Below are 27,368 nucleotides of genomic sequence, written 5' to 3' on the forward strand. Positions count from 1 at the left end.
TTTTAATGAAGAATAAAGCACACTACATGCTCTTTGCAGACCTAAATGTTATAGTTTAGTTTTATAATTTATAATTATAAAGCTATTCTGTATAGAGTATACAGTAAGAATCACTGTATAAGAAACTGAACAGTATGGTAGATGTTCTTCCCTTCCATTGTAATAAAAAAGAAGTACTGAACAGTACAAGTGTTGTTTATAACCAGTTTGGTTTCTCAGGTGTGTATGTGTGAATGTATGTGTGGGTGTATTATCTTTAATCCAGAGATGATTTGTCAATTATTAGCAAAACATTGCACAGATTTTGAATACATGTGATATATTTCTCAAGTAAAGAAAAAGTTTCCCTGTCCAGAAGTGTCTGACTTTAGGACACAGTGCACATCTCCGTTTCTTGGGCGAGTGAGCTAGCATTGTCCAAAAGCATTTTCTGTGGTCATGTGGTCAGCATGGCTATACACCAAAGGCACACGGAACACCTTCCCACCAAAGTGGTACCTAATTATCTACTTGCATTTGCATGCTTTTGAACTGCTTAGGAGAGAAGGATAAATTTTGCTGTAGTAAAAATACAGAATTGTTATCAAGTGATTCAGTTTCTTTGCTATGATTCCTATGAATTTAATCATGATAGCTACATAGATAATATTTAGACAATTCTTTCTCCAGCAAAAGGATAAAAATTGTCTTCCATTAAAGCATCAAGGAAAACAATCTACAATAAAATAATGTTCCAAAACAAAAATAACAGAACTACAATACTGTAATAGGAGCAACTATAACTTTAATATACATTTATGAATGTAGGGGCTTTTTTTCCTTTGGAAAGAATTTAATCATCAGAAGGACACTACTAAAAAGATTACTACATTGTAAATCAAATTTATTAGGGAGATCTGGCTGTTTTGGTTTTATGTAGGGGATTAAATATTATTTTAACATATAGTGGGTCCGAGCATTTGACACTTTTGAATACATTGTATAGTTTGCCTATTCTGAGATTTTTACCTAGCTTTCATTTGACATCTTTTATTTTGTTTGATTTCATTAAACTATAGCATTATAGTATTAAAGTTCCTTCATTAGATAGTAATAAGTATAGCTAATTATTTCTTATCTTTTTCTATGCCAGCATTTTATTTTGAAACCGAATACATCATTTCTTCTACTTTGATTCTATCTCACGGTAAATATTCTTTTACATCAGGGGTTCCCAACTGGGGATACGAGACAATATTCCAAGAGGTGCATGGGTTTAGAAGTATATTTAGTGTATATGCATAATTATATGCATCTAATTATTTACTTTTATAAGGGGTGCGAGAATATATCAGAAGCATTCTAGGGGTGCAGGTTATAGGAAAGGTTATGAACCTTGTAACAGTTACATGGGCTTTTCCTATCAGAAAAATCTAGATCAGACTAATTGTTCTATATCTTAATTAATAGTGGACAACTATAGCATCGGGTGCCCATATATGAGTAATAGAGCCCCAGAAACAAATGGTTTTGGCTTTAATTCCCATTTTCTTTCCTGAGAAATAACAGTAAAAGACACCTGAATGCTGCAGTACAATTATTTAAATCACTTAATTGAACTTATATACAATGAACAAGTTTGCAGGCTATTTTATTTGATTCTCTGATAGAGAAAAGAGTACCTTTTCCATCATCCTTTTTAGCCACCCATCTCTTCTAATTATTCTACTGCTCCAGTAAAAAGAAAGATGGTCTTTAAGATATATGGTGAGTTCATAAATGAGATCATGCAACCTCTCTATCTTATGCTCAAGCACTACGAGAAAGTTAAATTTAGAGAAATCTTCTGGACAGGGGGATGTCCTATTTTTCTCTCTGTCTTTTGGTATGTAGGCTTTCTTTCTATAGTATGTGAGTCAAGAATAAAGGATGGTCAAGGGTGGAAATCACCAGTACTGACTTGCCTGATCAGAAGGTTTAGGGCCCTGTTAATGCCCAGGGAAAAAGCAATAGGAAGTAGAAAGCAATAGGATAGCCTAATAATATTCTTCCAGCTAGGAATATATTGGTTCATGTTTCTTCCACCATCATTGTTTGGGGACTCCTTGGGTGAGAGGTCAGAATTAGAGTGCCCTTTGTCCAGATTTGACTGGTGTGCCTATTGCAGTCTTACTGCAGTCCAGTAGAACCCATTAGGCATGGTAGTTTTAAGTGTTGAACATGAGAGTTCTAGTCATCCCTTAGATATGAAAGATATGAAAGCTGGCTGGATGACTTTGGGCCCAATCCATCTCACAAGTTGTTGTTATGGGGAAAATATAAGGTGGAAGCATTATGTACATTTCCTTTAGCTATACAAAAAAAAAGATGGGATATTATACAGATAAAGGTGATTTGCTTAATGATCATGGTAGAACAGACACATCAGTGTGGTGCTATGAAATTTCACTTTACAAATGTCACTTAGAACTTCAGGCACAAAAGACCAAGTCCAGGTTCAATTAAGTTAATTTATTGTTAAAAACATACACACAGAAATCTTCTCAACTTTAACCTGCCAGCACCTGATTAAAGCTAGATAAAGATCAATAGCACTCGAGAAGGGCTGGACTTAGTTTACTTATCACTGCCAATGGATTCCAGGCTGATCTCTCTTTTCACTCCACCTCCAGTTCTACCATTCCTCCTTCTACAGCAACAGTTGTTGCTCCCAATTTCAGTCAATAAGTGAGAACTACCTATGATAATTTGTTAACCTCATCAAGTTAGTCCAGATAAGAAGCATAAATATGACTATTGTTCAATTTCCAATAAGCGATAGCAGAGTCAAGTAAATATTACTCTATTGTAAGATTACACTAATAGAATTTTGAAAAACAAGGTATTTCACCCCTTCCTTTAACTCTAGAGAAAATTAGGGAGGGTCCCTTCTAAAATGCTTCCTGAATCTACTCTCCTTCTGTGAACTGAAAATATGTTGCATGCAAATGGTCTAGTTGGCAGATCTTTCTTCCATCTCCTAAGGCAGTGAAGGCTAACCTTTTTCTAAAGATGTGCCAAAACTGTGTGTGCGCGTGCTTTTGTGTGCGTGTGTGTGCCCACCCACTGCGCATGCACAAATGACACCCACCTGTGCATGCGACCACCCCCACCCTCACCGAGCATGCGTGAGCAACCCCCGCGCAGGGAGGGAATTTTCGCCCTCCCCATGTTCTGGAGGCTTTCCTGAAGCCTGGGGAGGGTGAAAACAGCCTCCCCTGGCCCTCCAGAGTGCTATAGGGGATCGGGGAAAGCCGTTTTTGTCCTCCCTAGGCTTCAGGAAAGCCTCCGGAGCCTGGGGAGGGCAAAAAACAAGCCCAATGGGCCAACCGGAAGTTTGAAACGAACTTCCATTTGACTCATTGAGCCTGTTTTTTGCCGTTTCTAGACTCTGGAGGCTTTCCTGAAAAACAGCCTCCCCCGGCCCTCCGGAAGGTCAAAAATCAGCTGGCCGGCACACACATACCGGCAAGTGTGGCTCCGCGTGCCATCACGGTCCTAAGGTCTTTCCACAGCCCATTACAGTACATAATACAAATATTATGGTCCATACATCAATTCAGTTTCAGCTCAGGATTGTTCTTCCTGTGGATGGCTTTCAGACTGTATTGAAAACAGATTTTTTTTGGAAAGCATTCTAGTGATTTTCATCTACTGTCCTAACCCTATTGCCCTAAGGCCATGTAGATCCACAAAGATTTGGGTTTATACCCCCATGCACTGGATGTCTTAATAGATAAATTGTTTCTATGATGAGAGTGTATATTATTATTGCTTGTAAGTTGCTTTTACCTGCTAATTTTGGTTGTGTATAATATATTTTAAACCTTTTCTTTTATTGCTAAACAAATTATTCCCTCAAACTATTCACTAAGGCTGCATTACTATTACTATTAGTCTTCTCATCGTTCCTATCACCCATCTCCTCCTATGACTGCATGACTGTAACTTTGTTGCTTGTATCCTTATGATTTATATTGATATTGATTGTTTCCTGATTGCTTATTTGTACCCTATGACTATCATTAAATGTTGTACCTTATGATTCTTGATGAATGTATCTTGTCTTTTTATGTATTCTGTTCTGTTCTGTTCTATTCTATTCTATTGCCTTTTATTGTTGTGTGCCATTAAAATTAAAATTGTAGGAGGGTTAATAGTCTATGAAATAAATACTTTTCAAAGTCCTATCTTTCCTGTTTTTCTATGTACACTTTTCTATTTCTGTCTCTCTTCTCTTTGTTTATATTTTAGTCGTACTGTGGATGGTTTAATTTTTTTAAATATCTGGTGTACTATTGGGAGTTTTGATAAATTTCAGATAAATTTGTGTTGGTCCTGGATCTGCCTGGAATTTTCTCATTGGAGAAAGATTTGCCAATTCTGAACTAAATACATTACTAATTTTACATACATACATGCACACGCGCGCGCACACACACACACACACACACTATTTTTCCATCATTTAAAACCATCATTTTCTTCTGATAAATTTTATTCTATTTTAAAAATGAAATACTATATCTTTCCTTATAATAGTTCTGAAAATTAGTGAATATGATGCCTTTGGGGTTTGTTGAGTTATATTTCTGCCTCTATTAAATGTTTGTGACTTAAGGCCTGCCAACAGGATTTACAATACCTACATTAAGTTAAATTTAAGAGTAAGGGTACTTCTGCTGCTAAGATTGTCAGATCACAGAGGTACAAAAGGAAGGTAGTGGCAGCTGCAACTTTAACAGTACAAAGGATAAGCTAAGTATGTCAGAAGAAGAGTGCAGTATCATGTATAAAAATGAAGAAAATCCTTTTACCGTTTATGAATTCCAAAATGATTGACAAGTCTATTTTGTTTTGCTGTGTTGTTAATGTTATTCTCCTTAAAATAAATGCTGATTCAGTTTCATACAGGACCTGTGAGTAACGCAGACACAGGTTTGGCTATTTGCCACTCTTTAATCATAGGAATTACAACTCCATTGGCTGAAAGCCCAGACAACACTCTCATGCAAGAAGGGTTGCCAGCAACCCAAACCAAACAGAACAGAAATACAAAACAGACCACAAAAGAGTTCCTCAAGACTGTTACAAATGGTTGTGTCCTGCAAAAGGACTCCTCCCAATTTCTCACTTATATACTCTCTTGGAAGGGGCCAAGCCACAACCACCTGTGCTTGATTATCTCTTATGTCTGCCTCGCAGCTGCTGCTTCCGTTTCTCCACCCTCCTTTGCCTGCTGTCAGGAACAAACTGCCTTTGATCCTCCCCACTGCTCCATGCCTCAGGCGCCTCCTGGTGGCCAACCAGCCTCTCTGGTTCCTGCTCTGAGTCTGAACCCTGCCCACGGTCCTCCACATCTTCCATAGCAGAATCATAAAGTTCCTCGCTATCCGAGTCCATCAGCAGCTCAAACGAATCCTGCTGGGCCACAACAACTAATAATAATATCTTATTATTGAAGGGCATTAATTGGTAATGTATACTGACATGTTAAATATTCTTACATGCACTAATTTTATCCATAATTTGTTGGTTTTAGTGATGGCTACAATTTAAGTGCAGATTTTCACCAGAATATACAAGTCGATATATTGTACCACAAATCACCTAAAACTTCCTTTATTTTGACAAATGACCATTGTAACAAAAAACCTAGATAAAAACAAAAGCAATACTCTAAGGCAACTGGGTAAATAAAAAAATACAAAACAGAGGTTATTGGGTCCTAATGAACTCTTAAAATTTTCATACTTAATGTAATATACAGATACACCTTGATTTACAATGATTTTTAGTGACCATTCAAAAATAATGACTTTGAAAAAAGTAACTTACAGCTGTTTTTCACAGTTCTGACTGTTGCAGGATTTCCATAGTCATGTGATCAAAATTCAAATGCTTGGCAATTGGTTCATATTTATGGTGTTACAGTGTCCTGGGGTCATGTGATCACCTTTTGCAACCTTCTGACAATCAAAATCAATGGGGATTGATTTTGATTGTCAGAAGGGAATGGGGAAGTGAGACTCATTTAACAACCATGTTACTAACTTCATAACTGCAGTGATTCATTTAACAACTGTGGCAAGAAAGGTCGTAAAATGAACTAAAACTCACTTAACCACTGTCTCACTTAGCAACAGAAATTTTGGGCTCAATTGTGGTCATATGTTGGGGATTACATGTAGCATGGTAAAACAGATGATTATTAATTTTAATAGATGAAATATTAAACTTAATAATAGATTAAAACTAAAGCTCAGGACTAAAACTAATAGTAGCAATAATATCAAATAAAACAGCAGAAAAAAATTGCCCATGCTTTACCTGCTCAATTTTCCTTTCGTCAGTGATAAATTTAAATCTTCTTAATTAAGTAGTGACAAATTTAGTTCTTAAGTACTGACAAAATTGATTTTATAAAAATAACTTTAGTTCTTCTCTTTCCTAATTCTTATTCTAATGTAATAGAAGCTATACCTCTAAGTTCAACATGCTTCATAGAAAATGTTTGGGTTGTAGAACTGCAGGGAAAACGTGTTTTAATGAATTAATTGAGAGCAAGTGTGTCTGTTATTTAGGAATGTCAAGTGGATAAGAGGTTAGGCCAGAAGATGAATTTACATCTTCTTAACTATGCATCATTTATTTTATTAGTCAAATTGATCCTATTATATACCCAGATACTACAGTCATATCTTTTCAGATGGGATTTAAGGTGTCTTAATGTATGTCTGAATTATTTCTGTCAGCAAATATTTGGAATAAATTTGGAATGTCTATGCAAATTGAACTATCTGATGCTAATTTTTGAAATATTCTATATTTATTTAGTTCAGAATGAGTTTGTTTCCTCAAATACCTATACAAAGTCCCAGATCACATCCAAGTATGGAGGAGATGAGATGCACTTCACCATCTCTTGCAAGGTATACATTTTTTTAATTACCTTTCTTTTCAATTCATTTGTGATTCTTTGACATTTAAACTTTAATAACAGAATAATTATAATACAGTAACAATCTTGCTAAAATCTATAGTTGGAAATAAATGTGTAAAGGTAAAGGTTCCCCTTGCATATATATGCTAGTTGTTCCCAATTCTAGGGGGCGGTGCTCATCTCCGTTTCAGAGCCAGCGCTGTCCAAAGACGTCTCCATGGTCATGTGGCCAGCATGACTAAATGCTGAAGGTGCATGGAACACTGCTACCTTCCCACCAAAGGTGGTCCCTATTTTTCTACTTGCATTTTTACCTGTTTTCGAACTGCTAGGTTGGCAGAAGCTGGGACAAGTAACGGGAGCTCACCCTGTTATGTGGCACTAGAGATTTGAACTGACTAACTGGTGACCTTTCAGATAGACAAGTTCAGCGTCTTAGCCACTGAGCCACCGCATCCCCTAAATAAATGTACATATAAATACTAAAAAAAAATTAGTATAGTAACCAAGCCACAGCAAGAGTCTAAATTATATATTCTGAATTAAAATGATAATATACATAAAAAATAAAGGTAGAATCGAAAAGATTTTCACATTTTAAAATTCAAAATGACTTTTTGAAATTGCACTTGTTATAAATAGCTAGTAGTTATTAATAGTGCAGCATATTGCGCTCTAGAGGTTTAATTTACATTTTATATTTCTTCAGACAGCTGTTATTGGGGATAAACTTTATTCCCTCACTTTATTTGTAACCTCTCCATTGCAACTGTTGTTGATTGTGATGAATTCTATAAAGCCCATTATTGTGACATTTGAGGCAGTATTTTGAAACTTTACACATATATGCATATAAGTATTAAAATCAAATATGATTTTTATTGTATCAATTTTTACACTGCATAAATGTCAAATCCATAGAACATCAAAAAATAACCCACATTTTCCAATAGAGAAATTATATAAGCCTTTGTACCTTTCTTTAGAAATTAGAGGAACTATTGACATATATCAAGTTTCCACTTTTTAAAAATGCTGTGTTGTAGAAAGAATAGTTTCTCTTAACATACCAATAGTTGTTTTTAATGAGCAACACAGCTCTTTATTGCTATATTTTGCCAGAATAAAGAAGCTTAAAATATGGATGGATGGATAGATGAGAAAGAGATATAATGTCATACAGAATTAATACCATGAAACCTATTTCTACATAGATATGTCTGAGATTCCTTATCAGTTCCTTAACATTTTTCACCTCAAGGAAGCTACCCTTGGATCCTTTTTGAATTATGAGACCATGTAAATTCTGAGTATACTTTATTAGTTTGATATATTTCCATATGTAAAGATCTGTGTACAATGTTGTAATAATCTAACTGCAGATCTCATGGCAAATAAATTCTGTTTTCCTTAATTTGCCAAGTTATGTTTGCATTACATACATACAGAGAGTCTCAGAAAATTAAAAAATAAAATGGAAATAGAAAAAGGCATACTGCGAAAGTGCACAGGTATCAAATAGAGAAATGTTTAAATTAGGGTTATTGTTATACCCTAAGATGCACAGCAATAGGACGTTATTGCTTTAAGTATGCTTAACAAAGAGCTGTGGTCTATTAGATATTTATGACTAAGATGTTTGTATCAGTGGTGGGTTGCCAATTTTATCTGCATGCGCAGAAGTATCTGGGTAGGCAGGCGGAGCCTCCCGCCGCTGCTACTACCAGTTCGCCCAATCCGGGTTGAACCAGGAGCAACCCACCTCTGGCTTGTATTCATACATATTTTAATCTCTTATTCAGGAATTTACAGTAATCTATTTAAAGAGTATTTGTATAACCTATGAATTTTGTGTTATTTTTGGTTACATTTATAAAAACACTTTTTTTATTTGCTGTTCATGTTTGAATCTGCTACTTGAAGACCCACTCTGAGGGCTTCATATGACTCTGAAATAAGATGGGCAAGAAAATGATTAATTTTTGCTATATCACCCGTTAAGCTTCCATAGCTGAAGGTTGACTTGCACTTGAGTCTTTTTTTTTTTTGTATCAAAGATTCTTTTATTACATTTTCATTTTCCTTTATACAATCACTTAAATACTGTGCAGTTAAAAAAAAAGAAGAATAAACAACTCATAACACTTCTATCCTACATACACCCTTCCTTCTACCCCTCCAACTTTCATTTCTCCCTTCCAACAATCCCCTCTTCTACTTCCCCTCCCCCTCAGCCATTCCTTTCTCCCCTTCCCACCATCTCACCCTCCTTACATTCCCTTCCCACTCCCTCTTAATTCCCCCCTCTTCTTTCCCTCTACACCTCGCTTCGGTGTATTTCTAGTATTCATTGGTCTATTTGTTTTGTACTAAAACAAAAGAAAAATAAAAGGAAAAGAAAGAAGAAAAGAAAAAAAGAAAAAGAAAAGGCAACAGTATCCAAGTGCATTCATTGTTACTTCGACCCTCCCCCCCACCCACCCCCTGAACCCCCCTCCCTGACCCCCTTCCGACTTCCCAGGTCCCATTCCCGGCATCGTTCTTTATCAAGCAAAGTCTGGAGTATATTGAAACCAAATAGATTAGAAGTTACAAAATAATAAAAAATTGGGCTTCCTGGGAGGAGCTTGCTGGTGGTGGCAGCAAAAAAATCAGCTGCCTCCGAATTCCTGGCTACGTACCTGTTTAGAGGATCTTCCATCTGACGTCTTATCAGGTTTTCTTATCCTTCAGGCAAGAAGGAAAGAAGAATTTGTTTTGCTGGCAAATGCTCTTCGATTTTTGCAGCTTTTGTGCTTGCAGGGAAAGGGGGGCTAGCCCAAGGCAGAACGGCTGTCCGTGCTGGGAACTTCAAACTGCCTTGTGCAGGACAAAGTAAGACTCCCCCACTCTGCTCAAAGTTTTGTTTGATTTAATCTTATCACGAGCTGAATCCATTTCCGTGCACAATAATTGTTTATCAACATTTTAGCTTCTTTTCTTTTTCTCCTCCGAAAAATTATTTACTTAGAGGCTTTTAAAATGGCGCCGAGCAGGCTGGTTTCTCCGGTAATAATGAACACTTTTTGTTAATCCTCACAAGAATTCACAAGAATCCAAAACAAAAGAGATTGCTTATCACATGTTTTGGTTTCACAATAGGCCAGCAGAAGCTTTTTAATTAGCTTTATTTCTACAAGAATGTTATTCCTTCATTAACTTTGCTTATCTGGAAGTTAAATGGTGATGAATCTGCTGAACGGTCTTGTTACAATGTTTACTCACTGAAAGTTTTGCCAAGCCTTAACTTCAAAATAAAAGGGGAATTCAGCCTCTTCACTTAAAGCTGCATATTCAGGCAATAGAGTTTTATTAACTGCAGGCAGATAAATTTTGAAATGGCTTCAAAACCAAATATTAACTTGAAGTTGTAAAAAATTTTTTTCTTATTACTATTCAAAATACCAGCTTCAATTTTGTAAAAGGCTTTCTTATCCAGCTGCGTTACAAGATGGTGATTTTATAGCTTCTGCGTTTGATATATGACACACTCAATCAGCTCTATTCTCCTGAAGACTTCTCCTTATTAACTGTTAAAAATCTATAAATAGTACCCCATTTAAAACCGAGGGGAGCAGAGACTTTGTTTGTTTGTGCGTTTTTTTATAATGGCTCCCAAATCGAAGCAGTCTAAGCGTTTCCTTAATAATACATCTCAAGAAATTGTTACAAAATCACTGCCCTTGCCTCCCACGCCCTCCACTGGAGATCTCTTAACGCAAGAATTTCTTTTTGAAACCCTTAAAGAGTTCAGACAGGAAATTAAACAACTTTTATCGGACTTATATGATAAACTGGACGCCAAGATTGCTCAAACAAGGGAAGATACGATCAGAGTTATGACTGTTATGACAGGCTATGTTTCTGAAATGGAGGACAAATTGGAACTTTTGGAAAAAACTAATTCTAATTTGACATCTAAAATTCAAACGTTACAACAGGAAGTTGAAAATGCTCAAAAACAACTCGTTATGATAAATTACAATAAGACTGCGTTTGCAATAAGAGTCAGAGGATTGCGTGAAAAGGAACAGGAGAATTTGAAACAGACCTTTTTTGAAGCTTTCAGACGTTCGGTGGGAAGTCCGGGATTTAACTTTGATTGGCAGATTCAAAAAATTTATCGCCAGAACTCGTGTGTAGCAAAACAACGACAGCTTCCGAGGGACATAATTATATATTTCACCACAAGAGAATCCAGAAATGCGATAATACAGAAGTTTTACAATAACAGGCTGCGAATCGATGGACAGGACTTGATTGTTTTTAAAGAAATACCATCTCAAATATTAAGAGCAAGGAGAGACTACACTTTCTTAACTGAAAAACTCAGAGATTCTCAGATACAATATAAATGGGAAGTGCCATCTGGTATCACAGTCACATTTGAGAACCAAAAATATCGTCTCAATTCTGTTTGCGAAGCCCGAGATTTTTACTACAAAACCCTGAAGGCGGGACTTCCTGATTCATCCGGACTTGGAGAAAGACAAGGAAAAGGAGAAGATAAGCAGCGGGACACGTGGCTACAAGGCGGCGGGTGTTGCTTTCCCTTTCCAGAAGGGCAGAAGAGTAAAGAATAAAGATCCAGCTATGCCTTTAAAATACTTCTTAAATATTTAATTTGAATAAAATTTCAGGACTCCTGTCTGGTATAAAATGACAAAGCTGTATATCGATGAAGAGATATTGAGACTGAAAGAAGCGGTGCTGAATTTGGACATATATTATATGGGACTTATATAAGACTTGTTTGAATCTTAATTTAAACTGCGCATGATCTATTCTTTGGGGCGAGGAGAGCGGAGATCATAGTTTTCTTGGATTGTGGTTTGGGATGAATGGAGTCGGGTGCGTGGGGTAGATGGAAGGGTAGTGAAAGTTCAATTAGATTATCTTGATTCAGAATGTAAGCTGATTTTTGTATAAATTGTTATTTGAATACAAGGTTAAGAAAGATTATCTGGAGAGTCTACACGAGGGTGGAGTAAATATGAGAGGAGCAATGGATGAGGATAAAATATATATGCGGACACGGGTAAAGGCAGGATGGGAGGTATAGAATTTATATGCGGAAGCAGGTAAAGACATTGTTTAAAATTTTAAAAATAATGAGAAGCTGAGTTTAATGTTAGAGAGTATATTGACTTCTCTTTCTTGGGGGGGGGGGTTACCCCCTCTCCTTTTTTTTTCCTCTTTTTATTATTCTTTTCTTTTTTGTTCACTTGAGTCTTCTCAGGTCTTAGCAATGTTAAACTATTTCTGTCCAGGAAAGGTTGAAGTCAGCATAGGCCCTTGTTTTCACAGCAACTGTTTTGGCCTTTAATTAAGGTAGTTTAATTTTAAAGCTATGCATCTGCTTCTTGAAGAAAAATGCAATTTTATCTAGAATGGGTACATTGCTTGATGCCTTTTTCCTGAACTTGAGATCATCCAATAGGAAAACTTCTATTAAGATTTACACACATCCAATGCTACACCACTGTTCTACTTTGTAATTTGTCTAAGACAATATCCTCTGGCAGTTATTATCACTTAAGAAAGCAAATTCATTCTGCTTGCCCTGGGTGATTTGATAAGTGGACAATGAACATGAAGGCAGTGAATTTTTTTTCTAAAGCTACATTTATTAATCTATAAAAAACAAAGATTTGAGATAGATATGGAATTTGAAAAATTATATTGTACATGTTTATAATATGCTTAAATTCATCAATATTTCAATACATACCCGCCTTTCTCTGAGCAAGGTTTAGTTCATAATACATGGAGCGTATTGTAATATTAAGCCATCTTTCAGTATTCTTTATTTTTTAAAAAATTTAGGATGCATCTGATCAAAGGAAAAAATGCCATAGATCGTTATTTGGCCATGCATATCAAAGGATTTTCAAAACAAGAAGCTGCTGCGTAAGTAAGATCTTTTTGAGAATTTTATCCTGCAACTTTATTATTTCCTTTGTTTCTAGTGTTATTCATTGATATCTGAAGTTCCTCGGGCAATTTTCAGAAGAACATGGCATTTAAAAATTAAAATTGATATTAAATAATTATGTTTCACACTACTTACCTTGCATATATTAAAGGTGTTAGATCAGTGTCTATGTTTGGTAAATGATTTACTGAACCACTAGTGCTTTTACAGCATTTGATTTTCTAATAGCCATTAAAAACATATATTTTTCTTTCATGGATGTTTGCAAGCCTTTCAAGGATGAACTTTTATTTCCAAAATACAACTACTGTTTGCAAAGTTGACTCTATGAAGTTCACCAGTGTTTTTGAAATATAGATTTAAAAACTCCTAAGAGAAAAATCATTTCATGCTATATAACATTTATACATTGTATAACATTTTAAAACTGGGTGTACTGTAACATTTTAGTGTTAGTCATTTTCAAAAGTGTTTTTTGTTTGCTTATGCTATTGAAACTATTGCAGTAATTCATTTTCTGTTCAGAAATTGCTACTTTAGCCATTGATACTTTAAATACATGTAAAAGAAATATCACTGCAGATTAAATATGATCCTATTTTAAGCATGTAAACTTGGAGCAGAGTATTTTTATAGTCTCCTGAATTTTCTTTTTATGGTATTATTTTCATTATACACTGTCATTAAAAATAAGTCATTGCCTTGTTTTTAAAACAAGGTGAAGGGAGTTTAAAGGATACTCTTGAACCCTAAAGAACTTTCAAAAAGCTCTGATTTGACATAATCGGTCATATAATAGAAAGCCATTTCTTTTGAGGATTATAGAAGGTTTTTTTATGCTTTTTATGAACTCCATTGCCAGAGCTTGAATGTATGCTTCTTTGGTTTCTAGAAAAATAACTTGCATGGGCCCATCAATAAACTATACAACTCTGGCCCTCTGCCTTTCCCCTCTTGCTTTTTTTGATAAGAAAATCTTTGATGGAGTCCCAAATGATTCCCTTTGATCATGCTTCAGGTTGCATATTATGGAGGACATAGGGCAAAAATGCTCTCTTATTTGGGGAAGAAAATCTTTAAAGCTTTTGATGAGAGACTGCTAAGGGTACCTCGGTGCTAGTACCTGCACCACATTGGGATCAACTGTAAACTTGATTATCTCTCTATATTTTTTGGTTTTGTGAGCTGAACCGATTTATTTCTGACTCTGCTATAGTTTATTGGAAATTGAACAAAAGGGTAAATTCTTTGCCTTACTGTAGCTTTGTAATCTTTATTGGTGGCATTTTTCCCACTGTGGTAAATTCTTCCTTCATCTCCTAACCTTTATCATTGCCTCTCTCTACTCCCACCCATAGAGCTTCAGTGTCTTATTCTTATAAGCCTATCTTTTTATATAACTATTTAGAATTTGTCTCTCCCACTTACCCAGTCCAGCTCTTTAAGCAACATGCAACAATGATCACACTGCTGAGAAAAGAATCCAATTGCAAAGTCGCCAATGTGCCATCATACTACCTTCACAACTCATAGCTTTTTCAATTCAAAAGACAAATTGTGTCAAGGTGGCTGCAACATCTTTTGCAGGCTTCCCATCACAACAGTGTCAAGGGAATGATTTGGGGTTCCAACATGAGCTGGGGTTTTATACCAGACAAATCATAGTATGAATAGTTCCTAACAATATACTGTAGTTCTGTAAGATCATGCCAGCCTTCGCTGAAAATATTACAATGCATACATTTCTGCTTAGAAGTATTTAATTTAATGAGATTTATTCCCAGGTAAATAATGATAGGATCACAGATTTAAAACCATCCCTGATGAATATATTGAAATGTTCAAAATCAACCTTTTCACTTTTTACAAGCAAATTATTCAAATAAGAAATGTATACTTATCTTCCCATATTTTGATGCAATGGAATAATGGATATAATTATTCTTCAATGTCTCTTAGCTGATATATAATATACTCAGGAGCTAAGACTTCCAATTTTTAAAAACTTTCTGGACATTTTTCTTTTTTAAAAAAAGGGCTTCACCCAGAACAGGTTACATAGTAGTAGACATGGTAAACATAATATCCAATTTGTTACGGCCTGGATGTGAAATTGTAAATTCTATCAAATGAAAAAAAAAATCAAATGTTAGACTGAATAATCCTGTTTTTTGTGTTCAGATTTTAACTACAAATCTGCATTCCCTTAGTTGAAATTAATTGACATTGAATTTCTTTCTCAAGAAGCCCCCATGGAATTAATCTATTAATGTGGATTAAACATTTGATTATTAGTCAGGTAAGATCTGCTCCATTAATATATTGCATGTCTTTATTCAGGAGCAAGTCTTATTGTCACATAAATGTACTTCTAAGATTACATAAATGTACTTCTAAGATTACAGTCTTTACTTGCCTTTGTCAAAATTACTGTCCTCTATAGTCGTTCAAGGTTCTTTATGCTTAGTGTTGTCTTAATTATATTTCCCCTATTTCCAATGAATTAACATTTGTATCTTAGTTCTGAACATTGGAGATATATAGTATAATATCCATAGCTGAATGAATTCTCCCCAACCTTGGATGCTCTCAAAGTCCCTTCAAAAATTGCTATTATAATATCTGATATTACAGAAAGTGAAGAACATGTACACTTTTTAGGAATAGATTAGTATTTTGTGGTCCTTGTACATTTTTGGCTTCAGAAAAATCTAGTTTGTTTACTTTGAATCTATAATATATTTTTAATAACACATTATATCCCATTCAACTCACTGTTGAAGTGATATTGTCCAGTAAATATATATATACATCGTTATAAAATATATCATTATTTTTGAATGCATTCCAATGTTAATATTATATATGTGTATATTATTATTCTGTTTTAATATTTTAGTGATCTTGCTTGCTGTGACAGATTCTGTGTTTTCACTAACCAACTTTTTTTGGAAGTTAATGTCTCCTTTGAAACAGAGAAAGAATATAGTTCTGTTCAAAAACATGGACACTCAATGCCTTGCTATGGTAATGTTCTTAACAGCGTGCTAAAGAATATGGTTATGGAAGAAATAAATAGTTTGCTTTCTTTTAAAAAATATTCTATGCATTTTTGTAATATGGAATATTTTCTTTTGAGAGATTAAAAAGTTCTAATCAACTTCAGTACATTATGTAGAAGTTCCATTTTCTAAACTCTGCAAAAGAAAGTTTCATATTTAATGGGAAATCATGAATAATTCCATTTATTATCTACTTCTTCCTTTCAAAGAAATGATCTGGATAAAAGGCGGGGTGAATAATTTCAAAAAATGCAATACATTTTTAATGGAAAGGTGCAAAATACAGATTCTCATGGCTATTAGCAAGTTTAGAGGAAACAGAATTTTACTTGCAAAAATTCATCAGATTTTAGAAAATATGAAATAAAAGTCATATTTTAATAAAGAAGAATACTGAATGTTTATTTATTTACATACATTGTTTTGCTAAGTTTAAATCTATAGTATGCTTCTTTCATTTCTCAATAATTCCCCAGCACTTGGCAGGGAATACAAGGGCAAGTAAATAGCTGTGCTTTATTTTAGTGTGCATAGAATACTATGGAAAAGTTCATTGTGAAGTGATAGTAAATATCAGTAGGAATTTGCTTAGCCTGGAATATATGGAGTAAATTTTCTGGGCTACACAGAAATTCTGCTTTTTAATCATCCTGAACTCCTTTGGACTGATTTCCCCCCTTGTATGTTACAAAAAGAATTCAACATGAAAATCTAAGGTGAATATCCTATTGATGCACTGCAAATATAGTACCTTTTTTCTGTGATGTTCACTTTACATAGTACAATAGTCCAAAATAATCCCCTCTTTAAAAAAAACACAATATTCCATCATTTTAATATAATGTTAATTTCAGTGAAAGTGTTTTTTTAAGGATGCATGGAAGAAGGTGGAGAGGCATGAATCTATTGCAGAGATTCCTGTTCTCATAACACTGCATTTAAACCATAGACCCTTTGTTCATTTTGTCTGCATAAGAAAGTGTAAACAAGGACTTTTCCCGAACTCACATGTCATAGGAAACTATAATTAGTTAAATAGTTAATACCAAAACTGTTTCCTCAGTGAAACAAAGAAGTTTCTCTCTGTATATGAACCCCAATGAAGTGTAAGACTTTCTTTCCAAAACCATAGTCTTTGAATTTTCTTTCTGAATTTCAGAGGGAGATTTCAATAGGACATTACTTAGAATTCATGATAGTATTGGGCCTAATTAAAATTATTGACTTCTTTTTGGAAACATGATTAAATAGCCACAGGAAGGATATCAACTTCAGTTTTAAATTATAATTTGTATTTTGTAAATGAATTGCTAAATGAAAGTATAAATACATGTGCTTTGCATAGAAATGTTCTAGAATAAGGCTATAATATTACATACAGTTATAGAGAAGTAAAATAGATTAGATTTGGTAGGATTTATTATTTTGTTGAGATAGGATTGCAGTATGAATATTATAACATATATTTCAACCCCCCCCCCCCAACATTTTGAAGAGTTTCTGCCCTCAAAATGCTTTTCTTTTACGTGTATGTGTCTACCATCCATCTGGTAGATAACATGTAAAAGAAGATTTAGTGTACAAAGCTTTATGTCACAATCAAACTTTAACCTTTCTTTTCAGTTTTACAGAGTTACTGATTAGTAAATAAGTTAGGCTTCTTTTAAGTGAACACATTTAGAAGTACAAAACATTTGTCACATTAGGAATGAACAAAGCTGATCTGGAGAAATATTTACAGCTTCTTCCCACTGTCTCAGAGCCTGTATATTTTAAATGGGCTTAAGATATTAATATTCTAACTGAGTATTTTTCATACATACATCCTAGTTAACATATTGCTATTATTTTATATAGTAACATTTATTGATATATGAAGTAATACATTTACTTATTTAATATATTGTATAAAATAATATAGACTAAAATTTAAATGTTGGTTGAAATTGAGATTTGTTTCCCCTTGTATCTTGTAAATAACATTGTAAATAGCTGCTTTAGGTAGGCGCAATAGTAAATATGGTTTCACATAAAGATCAGTTTTCTGTAAATAACCATTATATTTCAGTTACTTAAAATTTGAACATTATAAAATATCATGGATAGTGATAATATATATTTTGCTTGCATTTCAAACAGTAGATTGCTAAGAATATGCTTATGACGATGTCAATTTGGCATCTACATTTTGGTAATAGTATTCTGCATTCATATGGTTACAAAAACCAAAACAGGTGAGATAATATTATTAATATTCATATTTATACATCATTTAATTCAAGCATCATTATCTTTTTTCTGAACCATAGATTAGGTAAAATGACCATTCAAGTTGATAAAATATGTTCAAAATAAAGTTTTATTATGTAATATTTAGAATTAAAATAAAAACAACTGGAATTACTCTATGGTGAATTTCTTATCATTTTACTATCTACCTTAAAACATAGAGACACTTCAATATTATTGCTAAGTTTTGCTTTTTCAATTTTATATTTGTAAAAGTAAAAAAATACAATATTTGGAATATGGAACTGGTTGTTCACAATTACAATAAATACCCTGTTAAGAAAATATCCAGTATATGTTAAAATATTTCATTACCTGATCAAACAGCTTATTACATTAATAAATATTTATTTTTTAAAATGCTTTAAAAATAACCCTGCCACTAGACTTGCAATAAAATTTGAATAGCAAATTCATTCTACTATTAAATTTTAGAAAGTTCTATTTATTCTGCATCTTTAAGACCAATCTACAAATATAGCACTTATAAAGTTAAGGATTTCTTAGTGCAAACTAAGAATTTTTTTCCAATGAAAGAATATTTGTTACCTGACAAATATGTAATTCCTGAAATGTTAACTATTTAAGAACTTGAATAAATATGTTTTATAACAGTTTTATCTAGTACTTTTCTGCATTTTCATATTATTATATCTAATAATTTGCCCCAACTTTTTAAAATAAGAAAGTACAGTATTATCTTTTTATTGAAAAGTCTTAGACATGTTGGCAAATATAAATAATTAAATTATGTTCATACTTGAAGCAGGGGAAAGAACAATGTACAAAATGCAATTAAACAGACAGAGTAAATAGTAGTGATTTATTTTGGTGATGCTCAATCCATCTTTTTAAATAATGACTTCTGAAGAGACTGATATAAGATGTATTGACAACCAATTTGGGTTAGTGGTTAGACTAGAAGTCTAAAGCAGGAGACCATGGGTTCTAGTCCTGCCTTAGCCACGACAGCTAGCTGGGTGATTTTGGGCCAGACTATCTCTTAGCTTAACTCACCCCACAGGTTATTGTCATGGGGAAAATAGGAGAAGGAAGTTGTATTGGATATGTTTGCTGTAAAAATAATAACGGTGGGATACAGATAAATAAAATAAGTCAAGGGCTGAGATACATCAATATATAATGAAATGTTAGTTTGCACAACTGTAAACTAAAATTTGGACAGCATATTAACTGCAATGCACTGAGTTTGGAGAGCATATTCACGATTACCTTTGTCCAATAAATCAGTAGTTGCCCAACCCAACAAACACAGTAAGATCTGTATGAGAACACCTACATTGTCTGCAATGTGGCTTTATTATTATTATTTTTACAAGTTTGCCATCCTCTCCATTCTAGAGGCACACCAAGATTGTACACTAAATTAGAGTGGTTTCTTTATATATTTTAATTTTTAATTTTGCCTTAAAACATCAAAATCTCAATTTAAATGCTTTTAACAAGTATAATTATTTTGAAATTGCTCATTTATTTAATATTTCCATAATGGATGCAGTCATTTTAAAATTAGTGGGAACATCTACAGGAAAATAATAATTTGAGTATTGGACCCAGAAAACATTATATATTTGTTTTTGTTCCACAACTTTCATTTTATTCTGAGTGTTGCTTGAATAGTAATATTTAACTGCAGTATGGCTATGTTTCCAGTAGAGGTCCCCAGAGGCCATTATAATTGTTGAAAAACTGTTTAGGAAGACTATTTGTGAGCATTAATTTCATTAAATGTTATTGATTTATAAAATATAATTTTAAAATGATTTCAAGTTTAGCTACATATTATAACTAACGGGATATTGTTGCAATTTGGAAATGAATGTTTATCAACAGGACCATAACAGGTTATGAGATTTTAATAATCAAAAATCTTTTGTACGTACTTGTGGTATATTACTTTATTTTGGTGAGAGCTCCATAAAGCTCTATAAAGTTTATCCTATTTTTGTCTTCAATTTTTATTAATTAATTTATAAAATGTTTACATGTAAATGTAAATTCTTATTATTCAAGCATAAATCAAAATCTAAAATTCATATTATGACAATGCATTTTATGACAAATATTTCACATATATTGTTTGATTGCAAACTACAACCAAGATCACATTGCATTAATCAATGCAAGACTAAAGAAATCATATTTTTGCTATAATAATAAAATTTGCTGTAGTGAAACGTATCATAGTCTGATCTCACACATTACACAAGCTGTAATATGTTCATTATGTAATATAGTAAATATGAACTCTTTTTGGTTATTTAAGAAACTTTAGTTAAGCAGATCCTGACAATGTGATGTATTACCTTAACCAATGATAAATGTGCATCTCAAATTTAAGACGGTGTAAGAAATTCAAATTTACATGCTAATAAACTAGGTTTACTCATGTGAACAAGGTAAATGATCTACAAACAAGCATTGCTGGGTTCAAAGAATTTCCTAAATCAAAAGCAAACAATCAAACATAATAAATTGGCTAGTAGTTGATCTATTTAGGAGAGTGCTGTATTTTTTCTAAAAGATGATGGGTAAAGATTAGAAAAAAACCAGGTTAAAAGAAGCTGCACTGAGACAATTTCTGTCTTATTTATAAATAACATTTGCACCTAGTTATTTGTGTTAGGCGTGCCTTTTTAAGACCTTTTTATAAATAAATAAAAAGACCTTTTCTATTTTCTACTCACCAAGACACTTCAGTTTTGAAGCCAGAAGCATAGGAGAAAACTCCTAAAATTGTGAGATTTTCAGCCTGTGGCATTTTACTTTTGGAATTTAGAAATTGTACAATGATCTTCTTCAGTGAGCACAGAATTATCTTGCAGTGAGTTTAGGATTTAATGGAACGCAAAGCAAAACACCAGAGTTTCTCCCAAAGGTGATTTTTCAAGAGGCAATTGAACTTTCTGGTTTTTCTTTGAAGACATTTTACTTCTTATCGAAGAAGGTTCTTGGATGAGAAATGAAACATCTTCAGAGAAAAACCAGAAAGTCCAGTTGCCTCTTGAAAAAGCACCTTTGGGACAATCATGACCTGGATGACTAAGAATCTCCATACAGACACCAGGGTTTCTGAATACCGCCTTCTTTCATCTTGCATATCTCTAACTCTTTCAGAGTATTGCCTCTGATCCTGATATATTAAAATTATGGAACCATAACTGTGACTTGCATACAATGTTTGCTTTACAACTCAACATGGCTAGAAAACATGGGAACTTCACAATGACACAGTAGCTCCTCTGCTATAGAACAGCTTTCCCTACCAGACCTACTTTTTATGGGGTTCGGTCACAAAAAGAATGTCCACTCCAACTGTGTTTGTCTTTCGTGCTTATTTTTTTACACCCTCCTCTTGTATTTTGACTTCTAGTTTAATTTCTTGTACTAGCTTGTACTATAAAAAACTATAATGGTTTGGCTCCTTTTAATCCATTGCAAAGTAAACAATTAATATTATTTACTTAGAGTCTACAATTAATTATAAAAGCAAAATGCAACAGATAGGCTAAGTAAAACAAAAGAGTATAATTATATAAAATTATATTTATTTACAATACCAATTTTTTTATATATTTCTTACAGAATCTCCCACTTCACAATAATTAAATATCAGTACAGGTAGTTTTTGACTTACAACCATTTATTTAGCAACCATCAAAAGTTACAACAGCACTGAAAAAAGTGACTAATGACTGGTCCTCACACTTAAAACTGTTGCAGTTTTCTTGTAGTCATCCAATCATATAACCCTGGCAACATGCATATATTTATGACAGTTGCATCGTCCTGGGGTCACATGATATCAATTTAAAACCTTACTAACTAGCTTCCAACATGCAAAGTGAATGGAAGAAGCTGGATCTGGCTATTTGAGAGACCGCCTTCTGCCAATTACCTCCCTGCGTCCCATCAGATCGCATAGAGTTGGCCTCCTCCGTATTCCATCCGCCAGTCAGTGCCGACTGGCGACTACCCGGAGGAGAGCCTTCTCTGTTGCTGCTCCGACACTATGGAACAATCTCCCCGTGGAGATTCGTACCCTCACCACTGTCCAGGCCTTCCGCACAGCCCTCAAGAACTGGCTAGCCCGTCAGGTCTGGGGCTAAGCCTATTTTCGCCCCTCCCGAATGTTGAGTGAATGTTGAGTTTTATTGTTTAATTTATTTTTTGTTCACATTTCTTTTTGCACTGTCCTTTACCCCCTTTCCTTTGTGATTGTAAGCCGCCCTGAGTCCCCTCAGGGAAAAGGGCGGCCTATAAATGTTCAATAAATGAAAAAAAATGAAAATGAATGGATTCACTTAATGACTGTATGATTCACTAAACTTCTGATGTGATTCTCTTAACAACCATGGCAAAAGGTGATAAAGTTGTTGTCATAAGCCAATTGCGATCTAGGAAGGAAAATTCAAAATTACTGAGATATTTGTAAAAGAGTTTTTGCACTTTCCATTCAACTTTTACATTACATTGCATCTGTTTGAGTGGACTTTCCAGGACTTACAGCCCTTTTTAAAATCAATTACTGCTGGCTGCTCAGTGTAATCCTACTTATTGCAGTAGCCACATTTTGTTTTGCTGTCTTTAAGGTCAAAAGCCAATTCAACAAAAGAAATATCCTGCACCATTTTTTTAAAAAAATACTAATTCTTATTCTTAAGTCTTTAAATCCTCAGTCTTTTATTTTTCTTTTGGTCATCTTTTAAACAATAACCAAAAAATGTTTTCTCCTTTTCATTTTGTTTTTCTTTCTATAGTTTAGTATATGACTGTAAATTGAATCAATACACTGAGAGATGAATGAAATGTTTTGTGCCTCAGTTACCCTTGGTGAACTCACAGATGTGATTATCTGCAGTCACATAGTGGTGTGATTGTTCCTCTTCTCGGAAAAAGTTGAATAATCACACTGTCTAATCTTGCTGGAGTTAATATGCCTCCGAGCATATTTTTATAATTGAAGAGGCATCCGAGAAAATACACATCAGCAATTGTAGGAGTTGTTTTTTTTAATGAATTAATTCAATTGACATTCCTATCTGACTTCAATTGCAGAAGATTTATAATGTGGTTTTGGTAGAACTAGAGCTGCTATCGCTTTCGTTTGGTCTCCTTCAAAAACATGCTGGCATTTTTAAATAAAGAATTGGTGTAACAACCACTGCATTACCTTTGCATTGTATTTGCATATTTAATCATATTTGTATGTTGTGTGAGTTTTTTTAGGGAGAAATGATAATCAAGAATGAAAAAAAAAATTAAAACCAGCCTTTTCAAATTCCCAGTTACCGGAATTCATACAAGAAGAACATCTGCATAGACATGCTGCAGCAGGGTTATCACAAGTCTTTTGCTGAGCTCTTTACTCTGATAGAGAAGTGGAATGCCTTGAGGGAGGCTGGAGGGCCTGGGTCAGCCATATGGCTGGAAAAGTCCCTGGAGGAGCAGCCTTATAAGCTGGATCAGCTTCACTATTTCCTGACCAGAGCTGAGGCAGCCCAGCGATCAGGTAAACGGGGATTCTGGGTAATGGAGCAGCAATGTGTGCCTCAGGGAAGATTTCAGTTGTTTCATGTGTGAGTTTGAGATTCTTCTGGAAATAGCATTTTTCAGCTTTAGTCAGCTAAGCTGTATTTTTGGAGTAAATGATGGGGAATTCGAAATGATGAATCCCAACGCTGGAACAAAACATTCCACTGACAAGATGAATCTCTGCAATGAAGCGATTAGGATGCTTTCGATGTATTCATGCTATCATCACTCAATTATCACTTTTCCTGAGAAGTCATTGTCTAATATATCACTTTTTAAAATTTAAAACATCATAATTTTCAGATAACTATAGTAGCAGCTTTTCAAATTCATTTCTTATACATGGCATGTATTTCTTTATTTGAAATGTAAATTCTTAACGTGTTCCATTTAAGTTGTAATCCTCATAATCTTGTTATTGAATATTGCTCTCCAGGCAGCATAGCTGTATATTGGTGCACACCTTTAAATACCCTAATTTTAACAAAATATAATTCATGTTGATATGCTGAAATAGGAGCCATAAGATAAGAAAATATGAGAAGCTAGATGGATAACTGAAAGAACACATCAAGACTGCTTCACTTGACAGAGAAAAATGAGGAAAGAAACCTTGCATCATTTTGAAAAAGATTATATGATTGTCAGTTCTGAAATTAAAATATGTAATGAATGACTAGGCTTCAAATGAGAAAAAGAAAAGTAGATTGCCTATCGCTAGTGTAGATAGGACATAATGCTAGTTATTGTACGGGACCAGGAGCCCCATAGAAAATATACCATATGGGCAGGTTTTGCAAATTAATGTCAGATAGTTATCATTTTAACTACAAAACTAAATTCTGAATTTAAATAGTATAGAAACCAGTTACATTTTTGAAGCCAGAAAAGACTTACATACATTTGAATAAAAACAACAATTTAACTTGTTTCTCAATTTCTAGTATAGTATCCTGCAAAGAAGAAATACAGAAAGTATAGCTCTTCACTGCAATTTAATGGTCATTTAGGTTTTTGCGATCTAGCTAAGTTAAGGTGACCAGATTTTAACATTGGTAAAGAGGAACACCATTGACCCGGGGGGGGGGGGGGTTGATTAATTTTTTTTAAAAAATTGGGACTTTTCAGCCCCATTCCAAGAACCTTCCTGTAAATAGTCATAAAATATAATTATATGAATTAAATGCAGTCTTATCTTATTCAAGGATATAAATTATTGGCTATTTTTTAAAAAATTAAATGTAATATAGGCAGTCCTCAATATACAACAGTTCATTTGGTGACAGTTCAAAGTTACAACAGCACAGAAAAAGGACTTCTACTGTTTTTCACACTTATGACCATTGCAGCATCCCCATGGTCACGAGATTTACATTCGGATGCTTGGCAACCGACATAGATTTATGACAGTTGCAGTCTTCCAGAGTCATGTGATTCCCGTTCGCAGTCCTCTGACAAGCAAAGAATGGGGAAAGCAGATTCACTCAACAACCATGATACTAATTTAACTGCAATGATTCACTTAACAAATGTGGCAAGAAAAATTGTAAAATGGGGCAAAACTCAATAAATTTCTCACTTAACAACATAAATTTTGGGCTCAATTGTGGTCGTGCATTGAGGACTAGCTGCACTTATCTTCAGTGTTACTTCATTCTGCTGTAGCATTAAATTTCATATAGAACAAGCTTGTTCTTTCAGAATTGAGGAATTGTTATATAACTGTCTACCTTTAGAAAAGTTTCTCTTGAGTTAAACTCAGCTCCTATAATTTTATTGATGTGTCGTAATTTCCTTAGCAGTAGTATGGAAATTGTCATTGTTGCTTTTGGACAATTTTTAATATTTTCCTATTAAATATACAGTACTGAGAGTCCCAGGTGGATTCCCCTCCAATTATTAGCCAGGTTCAACCCTGCTCATCTTTTTGAGAGCAGGCAAAAACAGCCAGGTTACATCCCTACAAATTGAAAGCTAAATGGGAAAAACAACAGTTTCAAAAATAACCTGGCAGTTTTTGAATATGTTTATGGTTTCTCCAGGAACCGAGCTAGACTCAAGGAAGATTATATCTTGTAAAAGGAATTATAGGGAAAACACTGAAATAGTTTAATCAGCAGAAGCATGTCTGCTTGATTCAGCAACAAGTATTATTAAATTCAGTGAGGCTCCTTCTAGCCTCCTTCAAGCCAATTCTCTCAAGATCTGCACCTCTGTACTGAGACTTCAATTCCCAAAATTCTCACGCAGGCATTTAAATCTGTTGTTTAGGAATTCTGGGCGCTGTAGTCTCCATTCTGCCAGGTTGGAAAATGCATTGATACTACTGAATGTATTTATTGTAGGATCCAATTATGCTCTGCAGAGTTGTGCATACTGTATGGGAGAAGTTCTGGCAGATGGGACGGAGCGAGCTGGAGGGGGTGTGTGGGGCTTACAGGGCTGTCTGGAGAGGTGAGCTTTCTGAAGACTGGTCTCCCGCACCCCACGCCCTCCCCTCCAGCCGGGCGCCGCCGCTGAGCTCTTTGCCACCAGCGATTCTCGGTGCTGCTGGAAGAAAGAGACGGGCATGGAGTTTGGCTACCTCCATTGCCCAATTCCTGCTGGCCCCGCAGCCCCCACCGGTTCCCTTTTTACCCACACCACCTCCACCATGCCCTTGCCTGGGACAACCACTATCACTCGTGGCTCTGCCAACCTCTTGCCCTCCCCTCGTCCTGGGCTCTCCTCATGGTCTCTTGTCTTGTATCTGAAGGGGAGGGGTCCCTGGCCACCTGCAGCCTGTCACCCTTTCACCCCTCCCCCACTCGTCCCCTCCTGAGAAAGGAAGGGAGGAGGGAGGGAGGAAAAGGAGACCGAGAGAGGAATGGAGATAGGAAAGGAGGCAAGAAATTAAGGAAAGAAGGAAGGTGATAGGAATAAGAAGGAAAGAGGGAAGGAAAGGAAGGAACAAGATGAGAAGGAGGAGGAGACAGAGAAAGGAAGGAAGGAAGGAAGGAAGGAAGGCAGGCTCCGTAGAGGCAGATCTACAGTGATCTACTGCACATGGGAGAAGTTCTGGCAGATGGGACGGAGCGAGCTGGAGGGGGTGTGGGGCTTACAGGGCCGTCCAGAGAGGCGAGTTTCCTGGAGGCTGGTCTCCCACACCCCATGCCCTCCCCTTCAGCTGGGCGACGCCACCGAGCTCTTTGCCACCAGCGACTCTCGGAGATGCTGGAAGAAAGAGGCGGGCATGGAGTTTGTCTGCCCCCCTGACTCCACCTTGCCTGGTCACACCCCTTTGCCCTGCGGGGGGCTTGCCTGGTGAAGAAGATGCTTTGAGCATCGGTGCCAGCAGGCAGGCAGGCAGGCGGGGCGCAGAGGGAGGGAAGCGCCTCTGCAGGTAGCTCGAGGCAGCGCACACAAGCGGCTCTCCAGCCACCTGGAAGGAAACAGCAAGTCAAAGTGTGGGCTGTTGCACCCCACGAGCAAAGGGACCGCTGGGGGGCCTGCAAGACTGCTTCATTTCTGGCGGATAGTTTTAAGC

General features: G+C 35.2%; 1 protein-coding gene across 1 annotated transcript in view; it reads left to right on the forward strand.

Moving 5' to 3' along the window:
* Window positions 1–5,388: 5,388 nt before the first annotated feature.
* TTC29 (tetratricopeptide repeat domain 29) overlaps window positions 5,389–27,368 on the forward strand; it is a 103,455-nt gene continuing 81,475 nt past the window's right edge. Inside the window, exons 1-4 of the mRNA XM_032224525.1 lie at window positions 5,389–5,493; window positions 6,856–6,950; window positions 12,827–12,910; window positions 23,596–23,819. Coding sequence (XP_032080416.1) covers window positions 6,862–6,950; window positions 12,827–12,910; window positions 23,596–23,819 — 397 coding nt within the window. The 5' untranslated portion in view covers window positions 5,389–5,493; window positions 6,856–6,861. The remainder of the gene's footprint in view (window positions 5,494–6,855; window positions 6,951–12,826; window positions 12,911–23,595; window positions 23,820–27,368) is intronic.

This window comes from Thamnophis elegans, chromosome 9, assembly GCF_009769535.1.
Source record: "Thamnophis elegans isolate rThaEle1 chromosome 9, rThaEle1.pri, whole genome shotgun sequence".
Taxonomy (NCBI): domain Eukaryota; kingdom Metazoa; phylum Chordata; class Lepidosauria; order Squamata; family Colubridae; genus Thamnophis; species Thamnophis elegans.